This window comes from Melitaea cinxia, chromosome 25 (assembly GCF_905220565.1).
Source record: "Melitaea cinxia chromosome 25, ilMelCinx1.1, whole genome shotgun sequence".
In the NCBI taxonomy this organism is placed as follows: Eukaryota; Metazoa; Arthropoda; class Insecta; order Lepidoptera; family Nymphalidae; genus Melitaea; species Melitaea cinxia.
In genome coordinates this window covers 1,886,184-1,904,871 of record NC_059418.1, presented here as the reverse complement: position 1 = coordinate 1,904,871, position 18,688 = coordinate 1,886,184, and the positions used below count along the sequence as shown (strand labels likewise).

Below are 18,688 nucleotides of genomic sequence, written 5' to 3'. Positions count from 1 at the left end.
CCCGAAAAGAGTGGTTGGGGAGCAAAAACTTACGAGTTTATCGCCGTCCTTCATCAGATAGAAGCTTGTCTTAACTCTCGGCCGCTGGTTGGTTTAACAGAAAACCCAGACGATGAATATCTGATCCCGAGGCATTTCTTGGTCGGAGGATCTTTACTCTCTCGACCACAGACAGACTTTGAACACATTAGTTTAACTACCAGATGGAAGATGATACAATCCATGAATAAGCAGTTCTGGAGAAGATGTTCTGCCGAATACTTACAGGAGTTACAGTCTCGTTCGAAGTGGCGTCATTAGAAAACGGCACAATTTATCTATCAAAAAGCCTGAGCCAGTTGAATATCTACGAAAAAGAATGACCGATCCATTTGTTATTCACGAGTATTTTGATTTATTGAAACAAACCCTTAACGAATTAAACGTGGACGATCCAAACCGAATTTGGAATTTAGATGAAACATCTGTTTCATTAGATCCGAGTCAAACAAAAGTCGTTGGTGCTATTGGCAAGCCGTGTACCCGAACAACTACAGGTATTGGAAAAGAAAATATAACAATATTAACAACCGTTAATGATGCTGGCAGGAAACTGAATCCGTTGATTATTTATAAGGGAAAATATGTCTATATCTATCAACAATGGCTCGCAGAAGCGAGAGAAGATTATGAGTTTGAAATAGCTTATGCAGCTAGCAAACGTGGATGGATAGAGACAGATATATTTTATAATTATATGCAAAAAATTATCATTCCTAATTTGGGCAAACAACGACCCGTACTTATGATATATGACGGCCATAGTACGCATGTAAATCCAGCAATGATATCTTTAGCCGTAGAAAATAATATAACCATTTTGAAATTGCCCGCTCACACATCTCACCTTCTTCAACCGTTAGATCTAGCGGTGTTTAAGTCTTTCAAAAGTATTTGGGATCGTAAGTTAATAGAATGGCAACGTCAGAACCTTGGCACTAAACTACGTAAACAGGCTTTCGCAGAAATATTTGCAGAAACGTGGCACCTAACGAGTTCGTAAGTTGTACAAAATGGTTTCAGAAAAGGTGGCATCTATCCCTTTAATAATAATGTTATCCCAACTGAAAAATATGATCCACAAGCATACCGACGATGGTTGACGTTTCAAAAGAAACAGAAAGTAGTAAGCAGTTTAAAAGATTTATGTTTAGAAATCTTGAAAAGCGCAATAACCTCAAAAAATCAATCAAAGATACCGATTTAGCAAACACATTTGAAGAACTTCTTCTGAGTAAGCTTAGCAGGACTCAGGTAGCAATAAAAAACAACAAAATTAACGAGAGTTGCTAAAGGAGCTGAAGTTATAACCCTGAAATTATTGGAAGAAAATATGGGACACGCAAACTTAATACAGACTGACTTTAGCACCTCGCAGATTACTGGCCCTTCTAATAACACTACTACGGCTAAAAAACAAAAAAATAAGAACGAGCAAAGCTTTAAACAGACCGATTTTCAGATGCCCGGACCCTCTAATAAAATCATCGGGACGAGTAAAGTGAATCGAAGAACAAAAACTAATTCTCATGGTTATCAAATTCCTCGTTCTTCTAAACTAAAGAAACATAATAATAATAAAAATAAAGTTCTTAAAACTAAAATAAATAACACAAAAAGCAATAGACATAATACTAAAAGACATTCAAGAAGACAACTTGATAGTACAACTTCAGAAAGTGGTGATATGAGCACCCATAGTGATTCGGACATTTTTGAACTCAGTGAAAAAGAAACCATAGAAGCTGCATACAAATATTTAGCATGTGCCTTTAAATGACGAAATGGGTAACGCTAATCAAGATATTAATACACATACAATCGCTTCAGACTCGCCTTCAACTTCTTTTAGTCAAACCAACAAACAATAAACAATACAACAAAAAATAAAGTTACTATTTTATCTTCCGTACGATTGAAACCTGAACATTGCAGGTTCGTAGGACTGCCCGCTTATAACTCTTTAAATCTAAACCAAATAGATAAAAATTTTGAGGTGTCTAAAAATAGTAAACGAAAAGCGACAATTCATAAGATCGATGGGAAAGAAAATACACCAAAGAGAATGAAAAATATAACACATGAACAAAACAATGAAGAATATTGCATTGGTGATACGGTTTTAGTACGTTACTATACAAAAATTTGGAAGTATTATGTTGGAGTTATAGAAAATATTTGTGTTAGATCTCTTGGATACACGATTCATTACTACAAGCCAGTGGGAAAAAAAAGAAAACGTAAAATTTATAAGCACAAAACGCAGAGATTGCGACACCGTACCTGAAAATTTAATAGTTAAGAAAATAGAACTAATACAAATTCGTGAAAATCCGGAAGAGTATACGATAATGAATGACGAAAATAATATTTATTTTGAGTAAGATATTACGTTAGGCTTGCAAGTTGATTTAGTTAGCAGCTTAGAGTGCCATATAAGTGAATCATTTAAATAATTCTACAATTATTGATTTTTACTGGTTTATTTTTAACCGTTCTATTAATAACATAATTATTGTCATTTTTCATTGTGTTTATTGATCTGATTTGGATTATACTTAAATTTATAATCATGCACGAAATATTAATTACTTTTACAGCGTTCATATAAATCACTGTTAATGATTATTACCACTCAAAAATTACTATTTTGAATTCAAAATATTTAAAGTGGTGACCCGACGAAGAACACGAAGAATCCCTGCTCGTGAAAAATGGATCAATCAAGAACCACCGAATCCCTGCCCGCCGCAGCCGCCACCGTCAACCAGCCGTCAGAAATCGCGAACATTTCGCTTTCGCTGCGAATTCCACCTTTCTGGCGCGACCGTGTTCGATTATGGTTCTACAGCTTCGAAGCCGCCATTCACGACCAGAAGAAAAGCGAACAACAGCTAGCGCAAATGGTAATCGCTCGACTAGAGAAGTAAGATATCGAACAAATATCGGACCTTCTCTACAATCCACCCGAATCCAAGCCATACCAAGCGATTAAAGAACGTCTCATCACTGCATACGAAGAGTCAGACAACCGGCAATTTCAAAAGCTCTTGTCAGAAATGGAACTAGGGGATCAGAAACCATCACACCTACTACGACGAATGCGCGATTTCGCCCGCGATAGAATCCCTGATGCCACGCTACGTATCCTGTGGACCAACCACCTACCACCACACATCCGCTCAGTTCTAGCCGTGAGCGATTCCTTCAGCACGAAGACTGCGTTGGAAGAACTCGCACTCCTCGCTGACAAGATGCTAGAACAACACCGCAAAGTCGCCGCTGTCAGCACAACACTACCACCTCATACGTCCGCATCTCAGAATATTGATACAAACTTCTTAATAAACGAAATAAGAAAACTCTCCATAGAAATCGCTGAATTAAAATCAAAACAACAGCAACATAATTTCAGAAGAAACCGTTCTCGAAGCCGCTCCTACAATCCTCGATATAAATCTCGATCGAGAGACAACACACCATCGTCAGCATGCTATTACCACCAACGTTACGGTGCCCAGGCAAGAAACTGCAGGTCACCGTGTTCCTTCGCGTCTAAAGGAAAGCAATCGGAAAACTAGAGAGAACGCTGGCAGAGGCGGAATCCGGCGCTCAAGATTACTCCTACCGCCTATTTGTCACAGACAAGAAAACAGGAACATCTTTCTTGGTAGACACGGGAGCTAACATATCCGTTCTACCTAGAAAAAAAACTCATTTCACTACACCGCTGCCATTCAAACTCTACGCCGCTAACAACACCACTGTATCGACATACGGTGAAAAAACACTCGAACTAGACCTCAGCCTTCGCCGTCCATACAAGTGGAAGTTCATAGTCGCTGACGTGTCAAAACCGATACTAGGAGCCGATTTTCTAAAGCATCATCAACTCATCGTCGATCTAAAAAACAGGAAACTTATCGATAACGTTACTAACTTAACAGTCTCTGTAACCAATGGCCGCCCAAGTACGCCTCCCCACTGCCTTCGATATATCGCACGCGTTCTATTGATCGCACGCCGGTCAATTGCGACCTGTCTTCGGAGGCAGAGAACGTGTGATCGGCGGTGCTAATAACATAAATGGCGGATAATTTTACCGAAACTTTGATTGACGCGGTGCGTCAATATCCCGTAATGTGAGCGACCCAGACTACAAAGATTTAGATTAAAAAAATGAAGCAGAGAGATAAGTAGTAATTTACAACATGATTGTAAGTATATTTTTATTTAATAATGAAATTTAAGAATACGTAGTTTTTATGTAACGTTAAAATAAGTCTTGAATTGTTCTCGTACTCTGAAAGCCTCCGTGTTGCTTCTTCGAATATTCGGTCTTAGGGGTGTTACAGCCGATAATGATATTGTACTTGTATCAAATGTGTGGCATTCACTCCAGGTTACAATATTCTTGCTTCTTAGAAAATTGTGTAAACAGCATGCACTCTTTACTAAAGAACAAGCTATATTTATTTCACATCGGTGTATGGAATATTCTCCATTTTTGTACGAGAATGCCGAAAGCATTTTCAGATATTCTTCTTGCCCTATTATGGTAACTGTTATAGGTTTTCATATCCTTATTTCTCATAGCACTTCGTTTATCGTATGGCCGTATGATATATTTTTCTAAAGCAAAACCTTCATCCCCTAGAAGTACGTGAGGCATAGGATCATTGAAACCGGGAAGTGGTTTAGGTGGTAGGATTTCTTTTCCAAGAATATATTCACGATAAAAAACCGAATTTTCAAATATAGTGTTGTCACTATCTTTTCCATATCCACTGACATCAATCACAGTAAACATGTAATTGGGATCGACAACACCAAGTAGTATTAAGGAGAACCTTTTCTTATAGCAATAAAATGCAGTGCCACTGTTAGGCGGGCATTTAAGATAAACATGCTTGCCATCGATCGTACCCACGCAATTAGGATATTTCATATTATGTCTATATCCGAGCTCGTTTTTCCTCCAAGTTTCGTCAGTGGGTGTGGGCATATACAAAGGCTGCAGTACTGTCCAAATCACCTCACAAGTTTCATTTACTATTGTTGCCACGGTAGTTACTCCCACTCTATAAGAGAATGCTATACTGCTATACGAGGCGCCCGTAGCCAAATATCTGAAAAAAGTTATCTATTGTTTTAAAATTTTAAAATATAATATATTTTTTTATTTATTTCAGGTGACGCTCTTAAGAAGAGATGGAGAAGTCTAAGGGATTGTTATTCAAAATATAAACGCACATTACGAACAACCACGGGACAAGCTGCAACAAAATATAAAAAATGGCCATGGGCTAGACAAATGTCCTTTTTAGATACAGCGACAGCATTGAGGCCGACTTCATCAAATGTTGTTTCACCAATACCTACTGCTTCTGCTTCGATCGCTATTACTTCCCCGGACATCGAAGTTACGAATGAAAGTGTCTGATCAGTAAAATATTATACCGGCAGATAATTCTAATATTGGTCATCGCAAACGTAAACCTAAACCGGCTGATCTTGCATGTACAGTTGTAAATTACCTTAAAGATCGGAATGAAAATAAAGTTCCAAAGACAGCCATTGACTTGCTTTTCAGAAGCTACGCAGAAACTTTTAAAAAATACACTCCACTGACACAAGCTCGATTAAAAATTGATATGGCTAAGTTATTTGCCGAAGCGGAGATCCGTGAAATAGAACAGCAAGAAACGCCTAGCTATCGTTGCTCATCAGCCTCTTCAACTATACGTATAGAATCTCCCTCAGTGCAAAGTTATATAGCCACACCAAGTCCACAGCCAGAAGACTTAAGCTCTTCCATATTTCAACAAAGTAGCGAGCGAAATGATTTAAATTTTGAGTTGTTAAACTTTCAGACACCGGATTCTGCAACACACCAAGTTAAGATTCAACACCAAAATTCGGCATCAGCTGCACTACCGTCGCTTCAACCTGAATATTTAAACAGAACACTGCTTCGAACAGACAATAATGAGGCTGATGAGCCTGGGATTTTAGATTTATAGAAGATAAAAATTTAAACTTCAAAGAAATGTTATAGCTTACAATTATAACTGTTTTTTTTTTATAATAACATACATACATTTATGTTTTATGATTAAAAATACTTGATTGTTCATAAGTCATTTATCAATAACAATAAAAATATCTTAAGTAAATTGCAAGTCTTTCTCTTGTTCCTATTGCTTTCCTCCAGTTAGTATTCTTGTTACGAAGTTTGTGCTTTAACAAGCAGTGCAATTCTTCAAAATATAGGAATATTCGAACACTCATTCGAAAGTAGGTATAAAAACGATCTTCCAAATCGTCAAACAAGTGATGAAATTCGCCAAATACATTTCTTTTTTTATTAATGTTATGGACCCAAATTTTTCTTTTTCGATTCAACAATAAAGCTAATAAAATTACTTCTTCTTCTTTTCTTTCTTCATCAGAACTGAATCCGTCATCTGTACTCATATTAATGTCCTCGTAAACCCTATTTATGTGTTGAAGTTGGGTGTGCGCGACCGTTTCAAACACAATCTTAAACTGGAATAGATAGTTTTATGTATCGCAGAACGGGTTGTCGCCGGTATCGCAGTCAGTGTAAAGACTCTTGCGATCCGATCCAACGATCCGTTCTGAAGGAACGTATCGTCGGCACGGATCGGGCGCTGTGAGTAAAGGCCTTCAATGCCCCCATTGTTCTAGTTTTTAACTTTATTAATTGTATAATTATTTCGATCACTTTTTATTCCCACTTCGAATAAAGTAGTCGTTAGTCTTAATAATAATTGTATTAATTTAGTATTAATAAATAATTATAAATTATTCGGTTTTTTTTTTCGATCTCCTGACTGCTGCAAACGTAATTGGCGCAGTCAGTAGGATTTAAGCGGGCCGGTTCGCGATCGGATTAAATTAATAACTCGATAATTATCATCACGTCGCGCGCCGCCTGGGTGACTATCAAGCACCGTTCGAGAATCCAGAATCTACGGACCTGTGGCAGCCGGGAGTGGAATCCAACAATCGATTCAATTGAGAAGAGACCAGATAATGCAGTTTATGTGAGTACATAAGAATTGTTCTCGTGTTGCTCCTTTCTAGACCTAAGCCTATCCATAAGCTACCAAAATTTTCCATCCTAAAACATCTAGGATCCGAGAGCCTCAATCTAGGCAGGCCCGTCGGTTAGGTATAGATATAATAAGAAATATTAATTCGGAAGAAATTAATAATTCAAATTTAGATTGTAGTCGTTATAATTTAATTAATTTAGTTAATTTGTCTCACCATCCGGAAATCATATTTAAGGCCCTCCGCCTTGTCCCGGAGTTCGACGGTAATCCAAATATTTTAACTCGATTTATCCAAATTTGTGACCATTTAGCGATCCAATATCTTAGCGATTCACCAGGTAGTGAATTTCCTAACATATGCCTCCTAAACGGAATTTTAAATAAAATAATAGGCACAGCGGCAAGCAAAATTAATTCAAACGGAATACCCGACAGTTGGCTAGGTATTAAAACACTTTTAATTAATAACTTTTCCGACCAAAGGGATAAAACCACCCTATACAATGATCTCTCCTTAGCCACACAGGGCAATAGAAGCCCTCAAGAATTTTATGATCATTGTCAAAATTTGTTTAGCACGTTAATGACTTACGTTACACTCCATGAGACACTATCCACCAATATCGAAGCAAAGCGCGATTTGTATAAAAAAGTAACTATGCAGGCCTATGTTCGTGGTCTTAAAGAACCATTAGGGTCCCGCATTCGTTGTATGCGACCATCAACAATAGAAAAAGCTCTTGAGTACGTACAGGAAGAACTTAACACTATGTACATGCACAGCCGTTACGAGGTTTCAAAATCCAACAAAAGCATAACCGCTATACCCAACGCTACTCACCACACATTCACACCAAGCACATTTCCACCTAGACCTAAAACACATCCTTTTAAATTTAACAATGAACACCAACACCCTAGAAAAACCCATACATACACACACAATGTTCGGTGCACCACCTCCAAACTACAACCCTAACAGTCACATGTTTAGGATACCGCCTCGAAATAGTTTTACTCAGAGGCCTAATCAGGGCAACGAATTTCCTAGACCTATGAGCGGCGTGAGTCACTTCGTGCCTCGCCCACTGCCACCGACACAACATACACTCATAGGACACAATTGGCAAAAATACGGTAACCCTTTCCCAAGAAATTATTTTAAATCACGAGAAGTAAACTTTAATAACTGCGAAGACGATTACGACTCATACGATTATTATACAGACTTTGAACCTCATTATAACAGTGACGAATACGCGGAATACCCCTATGACTATGAGACTTATCCCCATAATTATAGCGATAATCCCACTACTGCACGAATAGAAGCCAATAACGAGACTACACCTGACGATAGTGAACAGGATTTTCAAAAAATCTCCCAATCCGACACCTTAAAATAGAAATAAATTTACATACACAACGTCACCTTCCATATATTCAAATATTATCGCCACCATTAAAATTATTAATTGATACGGGAGCCAACCAATCTTTTTTAAGTCCGGCAGTTGTAGAGAAATATCTATATGATTTTCCTTTAAATTATGATCCATTCGAAGTATGTAATGTTCATGCCAAAACTAGGAATAATTATTCAATAACCATACCAAACTTTAATGAATTTAATGACTCGAATAATATAACATTATATATATGTAAATGAAGCTGTTGCACTCTTCATTTAATTTAAATTACCCGCGCATTATATTTGAAATTTTTCAAAGTTTATCTATAATGGCAACACGTTGCACTAAATTAATTCTAGAACCTACAATAAAAATTCTCTGGCTTAAAACGTTAAAAGTTAAACTTTATTAAAATTAAATAATAGCAATTGTGAAAGAAACAGTATCCGAAGCAATAGCTTTTAATGTTGTTTCTCTTTACAGGTAATTTATTATGATTTATACATAAGAATGTAGAATCAAGCTGTTTAAAAAAATAATTTGTTATGTTCTATAAAAAATAAAATTCTCTTTACAGAGCAACGAATATTAGTTTTTTGCTTCAAGAAACAACATATTACAAAACAACATTAATTGTAGCTGTTGTCAACAATGGAAAGGTTGAAATTTGAATTCGTTGTAAAATCGAATGAAGACCCGAAAACAAATGTAATCTGCTTAACCTCTATTATGAACGCCGATAAAAATATATTCTTATTTCCGGAACAATTACAGCCTGTAAAACAACATAACGAGTTAATGAAAACTCAAACCTTTCAAAAAGTTAAAGCTACGCTACAAAAAAGACATGAAAAAAGACAAGTATGGATTTCATTAACACCAGAACTACGGGATACTTATATGGATGAAGACGAAATATGCAGTTCAAGGGATATTTACTAGAGGAGATTACAACAAAAACACAACTGGTTTTTACGAATGACACGTCAACAGAAACTCTTACAAAAATCCTGGAAAATTTCGCTGAATTGAAAAAGGAATCTAAACAGTCTAGTTCGAAAAATTTATCTGAGAAGTTCGTAATATAAAAATTCACAAAAAAAAAACATCAAGTGTAACGCAGTGGATGAATATTTTTGAATCTGAATGTATTCGTATAGGTATAAATGAAGATATTCAAAAGATACAAGTGTTTCGGTTATTTTTGGAGGATTCTTGTCAGGATTGGTATAACTCTATGCTTATAAAATACACAATAAACTCAGAATGGGGTATTTGGAAAAAAAAAATTGTGAAACGTATGTGAACAAAGGCTGGTCACCAATAAGGTATGCTATTTTATTTAAATATAGACAGGGTTCATTACTAGAATATGCTCTAAAGAAAGAGAGGCTTTTGTTAGAGATAAACAAATTAATTGATATACCTACTTTGATTAGTTACAATTAAATCATTAATTGTAACTGGGCTACCTAACTTTATAGCAGATGAAATTGATAGAAATAAATTGAAAGATGCTGAGGATTTATTTAGTAGTATTCGGGACTTAGAACATTTAATTAATAAAAGGATTGTGGATAAACAAGTAATAGTTTCGAAAAGTAAAATAAAAGAAAAAAGTTTAAAAGACCGACCGAATTTCAATGTCATCATCAATGATGATGATGAATGAGTCATGAAATATAAATTTCATGACTTTTTCGATGGACTCATAGGAACTGACTTATTAGACAAATGGGAAGCTGTAATAGATTATAAAAATAAAACCTTAATTACCAAAACTACTTCAAACCCCATATACGTACATGATTCCCGTAATCAAAATTTATACGAAGACACAATCCCAGCACGTCAATCACAGTTATTAAAAATTCCTATTAATATGCACGATGGTGAAGCATATATAAAAGAACAGAAAATTTCAAATTGCATAATTAGTGAATGCCTTACGTCAGTTAAGAATAGCAAAGGCATTGTAGAAGTTAAAAACCCCAGTAGGAACGATGTAATATTTTCAATGGACAAACCGTCACTGCTGAAATCAACAATATCAATTTCACTTGCACTAAACAATCACAACGTGTAAAAGATGTTCTAACGCGACTTCGTACGGAGCATCTTAACGTTGAGAAACGTAAAAACTTAGAACTATTATGTACCCAGTACGCAGACGTATTTTATCTAGAAGGCGAGCCACTTACTTTTACGAATAAAATAAAGCACTCAATTAAAACCACCGATGAAGTCCCCATTCACACGAAAAGCTATAGATACCCATATGTTCATAGACAGGAAGTACAGGAACAAATAGGTAAAATGCTCGATCAGGGAATAATAAGGCCCTCTAATTCGGCTTGGAGCTCACCTATTTGGGTTGTACCAAAAAAGGTTGATGCATCCGGTAAAAGAAAATGGCGAATAGTAGTCGATTTTCGCAAATTAAATGAAAAAACAATAGACGACAAATATCCGATCCCCAACATTAATGATGTAAAATTAGGAATGTCAATATTTCACAACGTTTAAAATCCAAATGGATAAGTCGGAATTTTTAAAACATGAAACAGCTTTTCTAGGTCATATTATAAGCGCGGACGGAGTTAAAGCTAACCCTGAAAAAATAGCTGCAATAGAAAAATACCCCATACCGAAAACACCATAAGAAATAAAACAATTCCTAGGCCTAGTTGGATATTATCGTAAATTTATTCCGCACTTTCCAAAACTAACTAAACCGCTTACACAATGTCTAGAGAAAGGTAGGAAAATTATTTTAAATGACGAATATATATCAAGCTTTGAAAAATGTAAAACAGTTTTAACGAACGACCCAATACTTCAATACCCTGATTTTAATAAAGAATTTAACCTAACGACCGATACATCTAACGTGGCCATAGGCGCTATTTTATCACAAGGCCCTATAGGAACCGATAGACCGATTTGTTATGCTTCTAGGACTCTTAACGACAGTGAACAAAATTACAGTACCATAGAAAAGGAGTTATTAGCCATAGTCTGGGCTACAAAATACTTTAGGCCTTACTTATTTGATAGAAAGTTTAAGATAATCACGGATCATTGCAGTGGATGATGAATTTAAAGGAACCGAACTCACGGCTTACACGATGGCGTTTACGATTAAGCGAATATGTATCGATAGATATCAAACTCGCCCAAGTCCAGTACCGGCCATTTGAGGTTTTATTTATTTTTTCGATTCAGCAGAAAAATACGATTCTTTTCGTTTTAGATCAATCCAGTCTAAACCCTCGACTTCCTAAAGCAATTAAGGGCGAAAATTGATAAATTTTTTCAATATCACCCAAGTCACACACGAATACCAAATCATACAAGCCCAAGTCCATTACAGCCAATCACAAGTCGTCTTTAGTCTGTCATGGCCGCCATTCTTATTTATTCGACGTGCTTGAACTAACCGTGCTCCTTGTATTTATTGTAATTATGGAAAATTTAATAAAAGTTGTTCCTCCAGACTTAGCAAAAAAGAAGCAGAGGAACAGTGTAAGTGATATCATAAAGAAAAATGAACAAAATCGGTAAGTTTGATTCATAATATAAGATTTTTTTTATAACAAGACCGTACCTCCGGACAGCGACGTATGACGTCGAACAGGGCCGGACTGTTTTTATCGTTCCAACTTAAACAGCGTTTTTTAATTTGGAAGATATTACCTATAAATGTATTAGTAACGAGGCAGAAATAAAAAATAATTTAAAAACCGTGCCTGACGTTAGGGTTCCGGGACGGTTTTAGGGATATTTTTTTGCTATCTGTGTACAATTTTGTGTAAATCGGTTTATTGGTTTAGTCGTAAAAGAGTAACAGACAGATAGATAAATAAAGTGATTTTCGTATTTATTATATTTATATTTTTTCTTAGCTTGCTATTGCTATTGCTTTCACGTATACTTACATACTGATATTAAATTTAATACTGGGGTAGCGTATTACTCAAATTTAAACTTTTTAATCGGCATTGTAAAATAAGGAGATATTAGGTACCTACTTTATGCATAGTTCAGTCATCAAAAAATGTAGTGGAATTTTAAACGGGCTACATATTCCGACTTTCTTGTGTTAGATTTTTTTTTCTTACAGGTACTTTGCGAAATCTTTACCTAAAAAGCCCACATGTAAGCATACAAAAAAAAGCAAATACAAATGTGAATATTTAAATTCCAATACAATTTTCTACTTCCATAAGAAGTTTTATAGTAGTCACAAAAAAATTGATCAAGATAATTTTATTCTGAAATATACGCATATAAAGCCAGTACAACGAAAACGATCAAAAACAAATACCAGGACCCCAAAATCGTTTTCCAATCATTTTTTTATTCCTAACCACAAGTCTAAGGAGCTTTTTCCAGTTTGCCTTCAAGCTTTTTGTGGTGTTTTAGATATAAAACAAGGGAGAATAAAAGGTGTCACTAAAAGATTCGCAGAAAATGGGACTAGTGCATCAGAGAGAAGAGGTGGTGACCGAAAAGAGTTTGCATTTCGATCAAAATTGGAATCGGTCCAGAAATTTATTATGAAATTTAAACCTTTGGATTCTCATTACTGTAGGGGCAAGATAAAACGTAGAATTTATTTAGATCCAAGTCTTAATATTACTAAAATGTATAAAATGTATGAGGATCAAGTCACGCCCGGATTCTCGGTAACTAAATCTTATTTCAGAAAGGTGTTCAATACACCTTTTAACATAGGATTTGGAACACCACGACAGGATGTTTGCTCCGATTGCCTCCAGCTTTTAGGAAAAATAAAAGATGTCAAATCGGCATTGAAAAGGAAACATACGAGCACAATACAGAATTCATAAGATGAGAGCATAATGTTTTTTTTTTCAGCTTTTGAAAGATGAAGATCCGGATATACTTATCCTTTAATTTGATTGTCAAAAAAATCTGCCTATGCCCAGGGTACCGGACCAATCCACGTATTATTCAAGGCAGCTATACTTTTATAATTTTACAATTGTTGTGGGAAATTCAAACACAAATTTAACACGTGAAAATGTTTTTTCTTATGTTTGGACTGAGGACAAGGCACCAAAAGGCTCCAATAAAATAGCATCCTGCGTCTATCACTGCTTAAACAGTTTAAATATGAAAGGAAAAAAATTGTCAGGCTTGTGGCCGATGGCTGTGGTGGCCAAAACAAAAACTCCACTTTAATTGAGATGGTTTCAAAATGGCTATATGAGACGCAAAATGATATATCCAAGGTTTAAATAATTTTCCCAGTAACGGGCCATAGCTTTATTCCACCTGACAGAGTTTTTGCCATTACCGAAAAAAAAAAAATTCGGCGTCTAGAAAACGTTTTAAATCCAAATGACTATATTGATTTGATGTCATCTAATGCTACCATCTATCATGTCGTTGATCAAGTGCCTGTATTTGATTGGAAAGAAGCATGTAAGAATGTGCTTAAAAATACACAGCATCTACACTTCCAAATAAGTAAATGCAAGCGCATAATTATTGAAAAGGTGACGCGAAAAATTCTGGTAGGTGGTGAAGTATCATACAGAAATGGCATAAGTCAACTTTTACCCATTACAAAAAGAGGTAAAAAAATATCACAAATATTACCTGATAGAATAAATCATAGTGTCACCATCAAACAAGAAAAACTTGACGATGTTAATAAACTATTAAAAAAACACTTCGGTGAGCAGTGGTCAGAAATTCCAGAGTTACATTATTTTAAAAAGGTTCTAGCTCTACCAGGCCATGATGCTGAAACTTCGGACGGTGAACAGGATGACTGTATTTATGAGGAGATATTTGATTTTGTTTAATTTACTGTCCTTGCTTTGATATCAATACAATAGTAATAGTATGTAAGGCAAAACTGTGATTCTGATCTCATATAATAATAATATAACAAGCAAAAAACGATAAATATATAAATTCATATTTTTAAGAATAAAAATATTTTTATTTTATCAATGCATTTTAATTTCCTGAGTCCGTACCCTAATCATTAAGTCATATTAAACTTGCCTAAGTCCTATTATAATATTTCAAACTATCCCAAGTCCAGTGCCCTATTTTTCAATATTGACCAAGTCCATAAGTGTGATATCATATGCACCTAAGTCCTAATAAAAATCATCGAAAATGTATATTTACATTATGAATTGATTTTTCTTTTTATTTGTTGCCAGGCTAGCACAAAATAATAATCTCACCTTCTTACTAGCTAAAACTTCCAACTAGAAAATAACATCATTACCCAAAAAATGTTCAAACGTGACTTGGGAAAGTTTGATATCTATCGACACATATGACTATACAGTAATATACAAAAAAGGTAAGTGTAACACTAACGCGGACGCTCTCTCTAGAATAGAAATACATGCATAAGAAACAAAATCATTAATAGAAGAAATCGATGAAATAAATTCACTATTAGGCAATCCATCGTATACCTTACATAGGGCATCGAATTCTTCTACGATATTTATTCCTGAAAAATCAAACTCTTCAACAATAACAGCATCTCATCAATTTAACTCTTCTACATTAACGGCACACAGTAGTCACGAAAACGCTATTTTAGAAATACCGATTACTGATGAACCTCTTAATAAATTTTATAGACGGGTAATATTTACTATAGTTGACGGTATAAAAAGAAAACCTGCAGTATCAAAACCTTTCGAAAAACACACTCGAATTAACATCCAGTTAAGCAAAACCAATTTGGAGGAAAGTTTAATTAACGCCGTAAGGGATTACATTGGTTCTGAAATTAAGACAGGTATTTTTGTTAATCCTATTTCAGATATGTATACTGTAATTCCAATCTTACAAATTAAGTTTAAATCATCTTCAATGCATTTAGTCTTAGTAAAAACTGAAATAGAGAACGTTAAAGAATACCCTAGACAGCAGGAAATTATTCGTCATTATCATGAGGGTAAGACAAATCACCGCGGAATCAATGAAACCTATTTATCGTTATCGCGAATTTACTTTTGGCCTAAAACTGAAGGTTTTAATAACTAAATTTATCACAGAATGTACTATATGCGGACAAGCTAAGTACGATCGAAATCCGGTCAGACCTCAAATTAACCTTGTTCCTCCAGCGACGAAACCATTTGAAGTTGTTCACATAGACGTACTGACAATACAGAGTATCAAATATGTGACCTTCATAGACGTTTTTACCAAATACGGACAAACTTATTACTTACGTGACGGAACAGCTGTTAGTGTATTACAAGCCCTTTTACAATGTTGTACCCACCACGGCGTCCCTATGACTATTATTACTGACAACGGAACAGAATTTGCCAACCAATTATTTAACGAATTTACTAGACTTCACAAAATTAACCACCACAAAACCTTAGCTCATTCTCCTAATGGCAACGGAAATATTGAAAAATTTCATTTGACTCTACTTGAACATCTACGACTTTTAAAATTACAACATAAAGACGAACCTATTGTAAATCTTATGCCTTATGCTTTAATAGCCTACAATAGTTCTATACATAGTTTCACAAGATGTAGACCCTTTGATTTATTAAACGGACTTTTTGACCCAAGAGACTGTCTTGACATTGACCTTACTCAACAAACGTTACAACAATACTTACAGACACATAAAGAACAGATGAAAAAAGTATATGACATCGTTAACCAATCATCCCTTAGTAACCGAACGACCCTTATCGAGAATAGAAATAGGACATGCGAACTTGAAATAGAATATGCACCCGATCAGCAGGTCTTTGTAAGGAACCCATTAGCTGACAGACAAAAAACAGCCCCAAGATATACACAAGACACTGTCCTTGCCGATTTACCTATACATATTTACACTAAAAAGAAGTGGCCCTATAGCAAAGTCGCGATTAAAGCGAATCTCTAAAGCAGCGAATTTGTTACGGAATCCTGGTGCTCACAATACTAGGAAATCAAATCAAATCAAATCTTCAGGAAATCAAATTCGAGAGTCTTGATGATGGACATGGAATACTTCCCTACAAACTTGGGCCGATGAAAATAATGACACATTACCACACATTCTTACAATACATAAAACTCGACGACATAGAAGATAAAACACAGTCTACAAAATCATTTAAACAATTATCAAAATCAATTACCAAGCGACATATATTCGGTATATGAAATTCAAATAAATTACTTGCTTAACAAATTAGACGAAATATTATATCAACTTAAATCACGTTATTTTTGGCGTAAACTTGTGGAGGCCTTTGTCCAGCAGTGGACTGTATAGGCTGTAATGATGATGATGAATATAGAGTATGTGTACTGGAGGAGATAAACCAGGTTGTTTTTTTCCATATTTGTATTTCTTCGTTTGACATAGTTATTAAGTTCTCTTATAGTGGTTTTTTTCAAGATAGCAAAGTAATTTTCTGATATATTTATTGCTGTGGATTACGTGTTATTTAACGTTCTTCTTATATAATTATATGTATAAACTATTAAGTTTTCGTCCACTTTGCAGTTTTCTTACGTTTCGTGTTTGTTCGGTTTTATTATACACATATTACTTTTATTGAGAGTATTGTCCGTATTCGTCGTTTGCGGCCAATTTAATGTTATTAATGTTCTTTATATATAATTACATTGAATAAAACTATTAAGTTTCCTTACATTTTGCAAATTTCTTTCATTTCAAGATTTTTTTTATTTTGTGGCCTCTCATCCGGAGGTTAACCGAGAGGCAGTTGCACGATACTGGGCTTCCCATCCGGAGGTGTACCGTGAGGTAGCGAGCGCGTCGATTGTCTTGTCGATTGTCTTGTTGAATGCAAAATTTTCGGAATACTTACTAAGATGTAGTAGGAAGAAAGTTGCATTTAATCCAGTATTCGTTTAGAATTTATTCAGAAGGGTTATTTAGTGCAAGGTAGTTTTCTAAATGTAGACGTTTCTTTGGGTCTTGTCAATGGTGCTATAGGCAATGTTGACAAAGTAGAATGGGATTCGAACGACAAGAATAAAGCAAGAAGAGTTGCAATAATTTTTAATAGCGGTCTTAGACACGAACTAGCACCTGTTAAATCGAAATTTGAAATTATCAATAGAGCATTCGTTCACCGTGAACAGTTTCCAATCTGTGTCGCGTATGCTATCATCAAACATAAAAGTCAAGGGCTAAGTTTGAATAATGCTCTCATTGATATTGGGTCATCCACGTTCTCTTGTGGGCAGGCTTATGTAGCACTCTCTAGAGTAATTTGCAAGGCGTTCACCTTATAAATATTGACTTTAGTAGTATTAAAGCACAACAGTTAACTATAGTCGAATATAATCGCCTAAGAGCCAAGTATCGCCCTGATTTATCGCTTATTATAAACAGTAAATCAACAAAGAAAAAAGGCAAAGATAGAGAGTGGGCTATGAAAAAAGGCACCTCTGATGTGCAAGAAATACACCCCAAAAAAAGAAAGAAAAAATGAACAAAATAACAAAATATTGTCATAAGCAACTTACAAAAAGAAGTGAAATCCCACCAAAAACATTTTCATGTAAAATGTTGCCAAGACGAGATCATATGGCTCGCACTGTCAAAAAGTTATCAGATCTCATGTAGAGCCAAGCTTCTAACTCTACACGCCCTAACTCTACAAGCTCTAACTTCACAAACTCTACGCCTTAGTCAAAATGTGTGGATTAATATAGACTTTTGCCTTTTAAAATATATTCATGAGAGGAAAGCAAAGACTAAGCTAATTTTGTACTATTTAGCTGTTTTCGCCAATAATATTAAGCATTATTTGATTTGCAAATAAACTAATATTATCTTAACTTTCTTACTTGCAGATGTTTCAATGCATAGATTCCCTAATCTTATTAAGTTTCCTGAGATATTTCAATTTTGTGTGTCTCTTGTTGGGGGTAAACTGAAATCAAACTTCCGACTATGAATATTATAAAGATAAGAGAATTTGTGATATTCATTTCACTGATAAGAACAGAGCTGGAAATAATCGGATGTGCAAAGAATCAATTCCTTCATTACACATACCTGGTAAGTTTTTAGTACATTATTATGTAAATGGTTGGCACTTGCTTTAGTAGGTTACTAACTTATAAAATTTTCAAATAGTTATTCTCATTATG

General features: G+C 35.1%; 2 protein-coding genes across 2 annotated transcripts in view; one reads left to right on the top strand and one right to left on the bottom strand.

The window, feature by feature from the left end:
* Positions 1-18,688, bottom strand: part of LOC123665861 (bromodomain-containing protein 8) — an 89,925-nt gene that overhangs the window by 24,986 nt on the left and 46,251 nt on the right. The window lies entirely within an intron of this gene.
* LOC123666284 lies at positions 11,914-14,511 on the top strand. Its single transcript, XM_045600447.1, has 2 exons — positions 11,914-12,093; positions 12,657-14,511. Exons 1-2 carry the CDS (start codon positions 11,999-12,001, stop codon positions 13,384-13,386), a joined length of 825 nt encoding a protein of 274 aa, XP_045456403.1. The 5' UTR covers positions 11,914-11,998; the 3' UTR covers positions 13,387-14,511.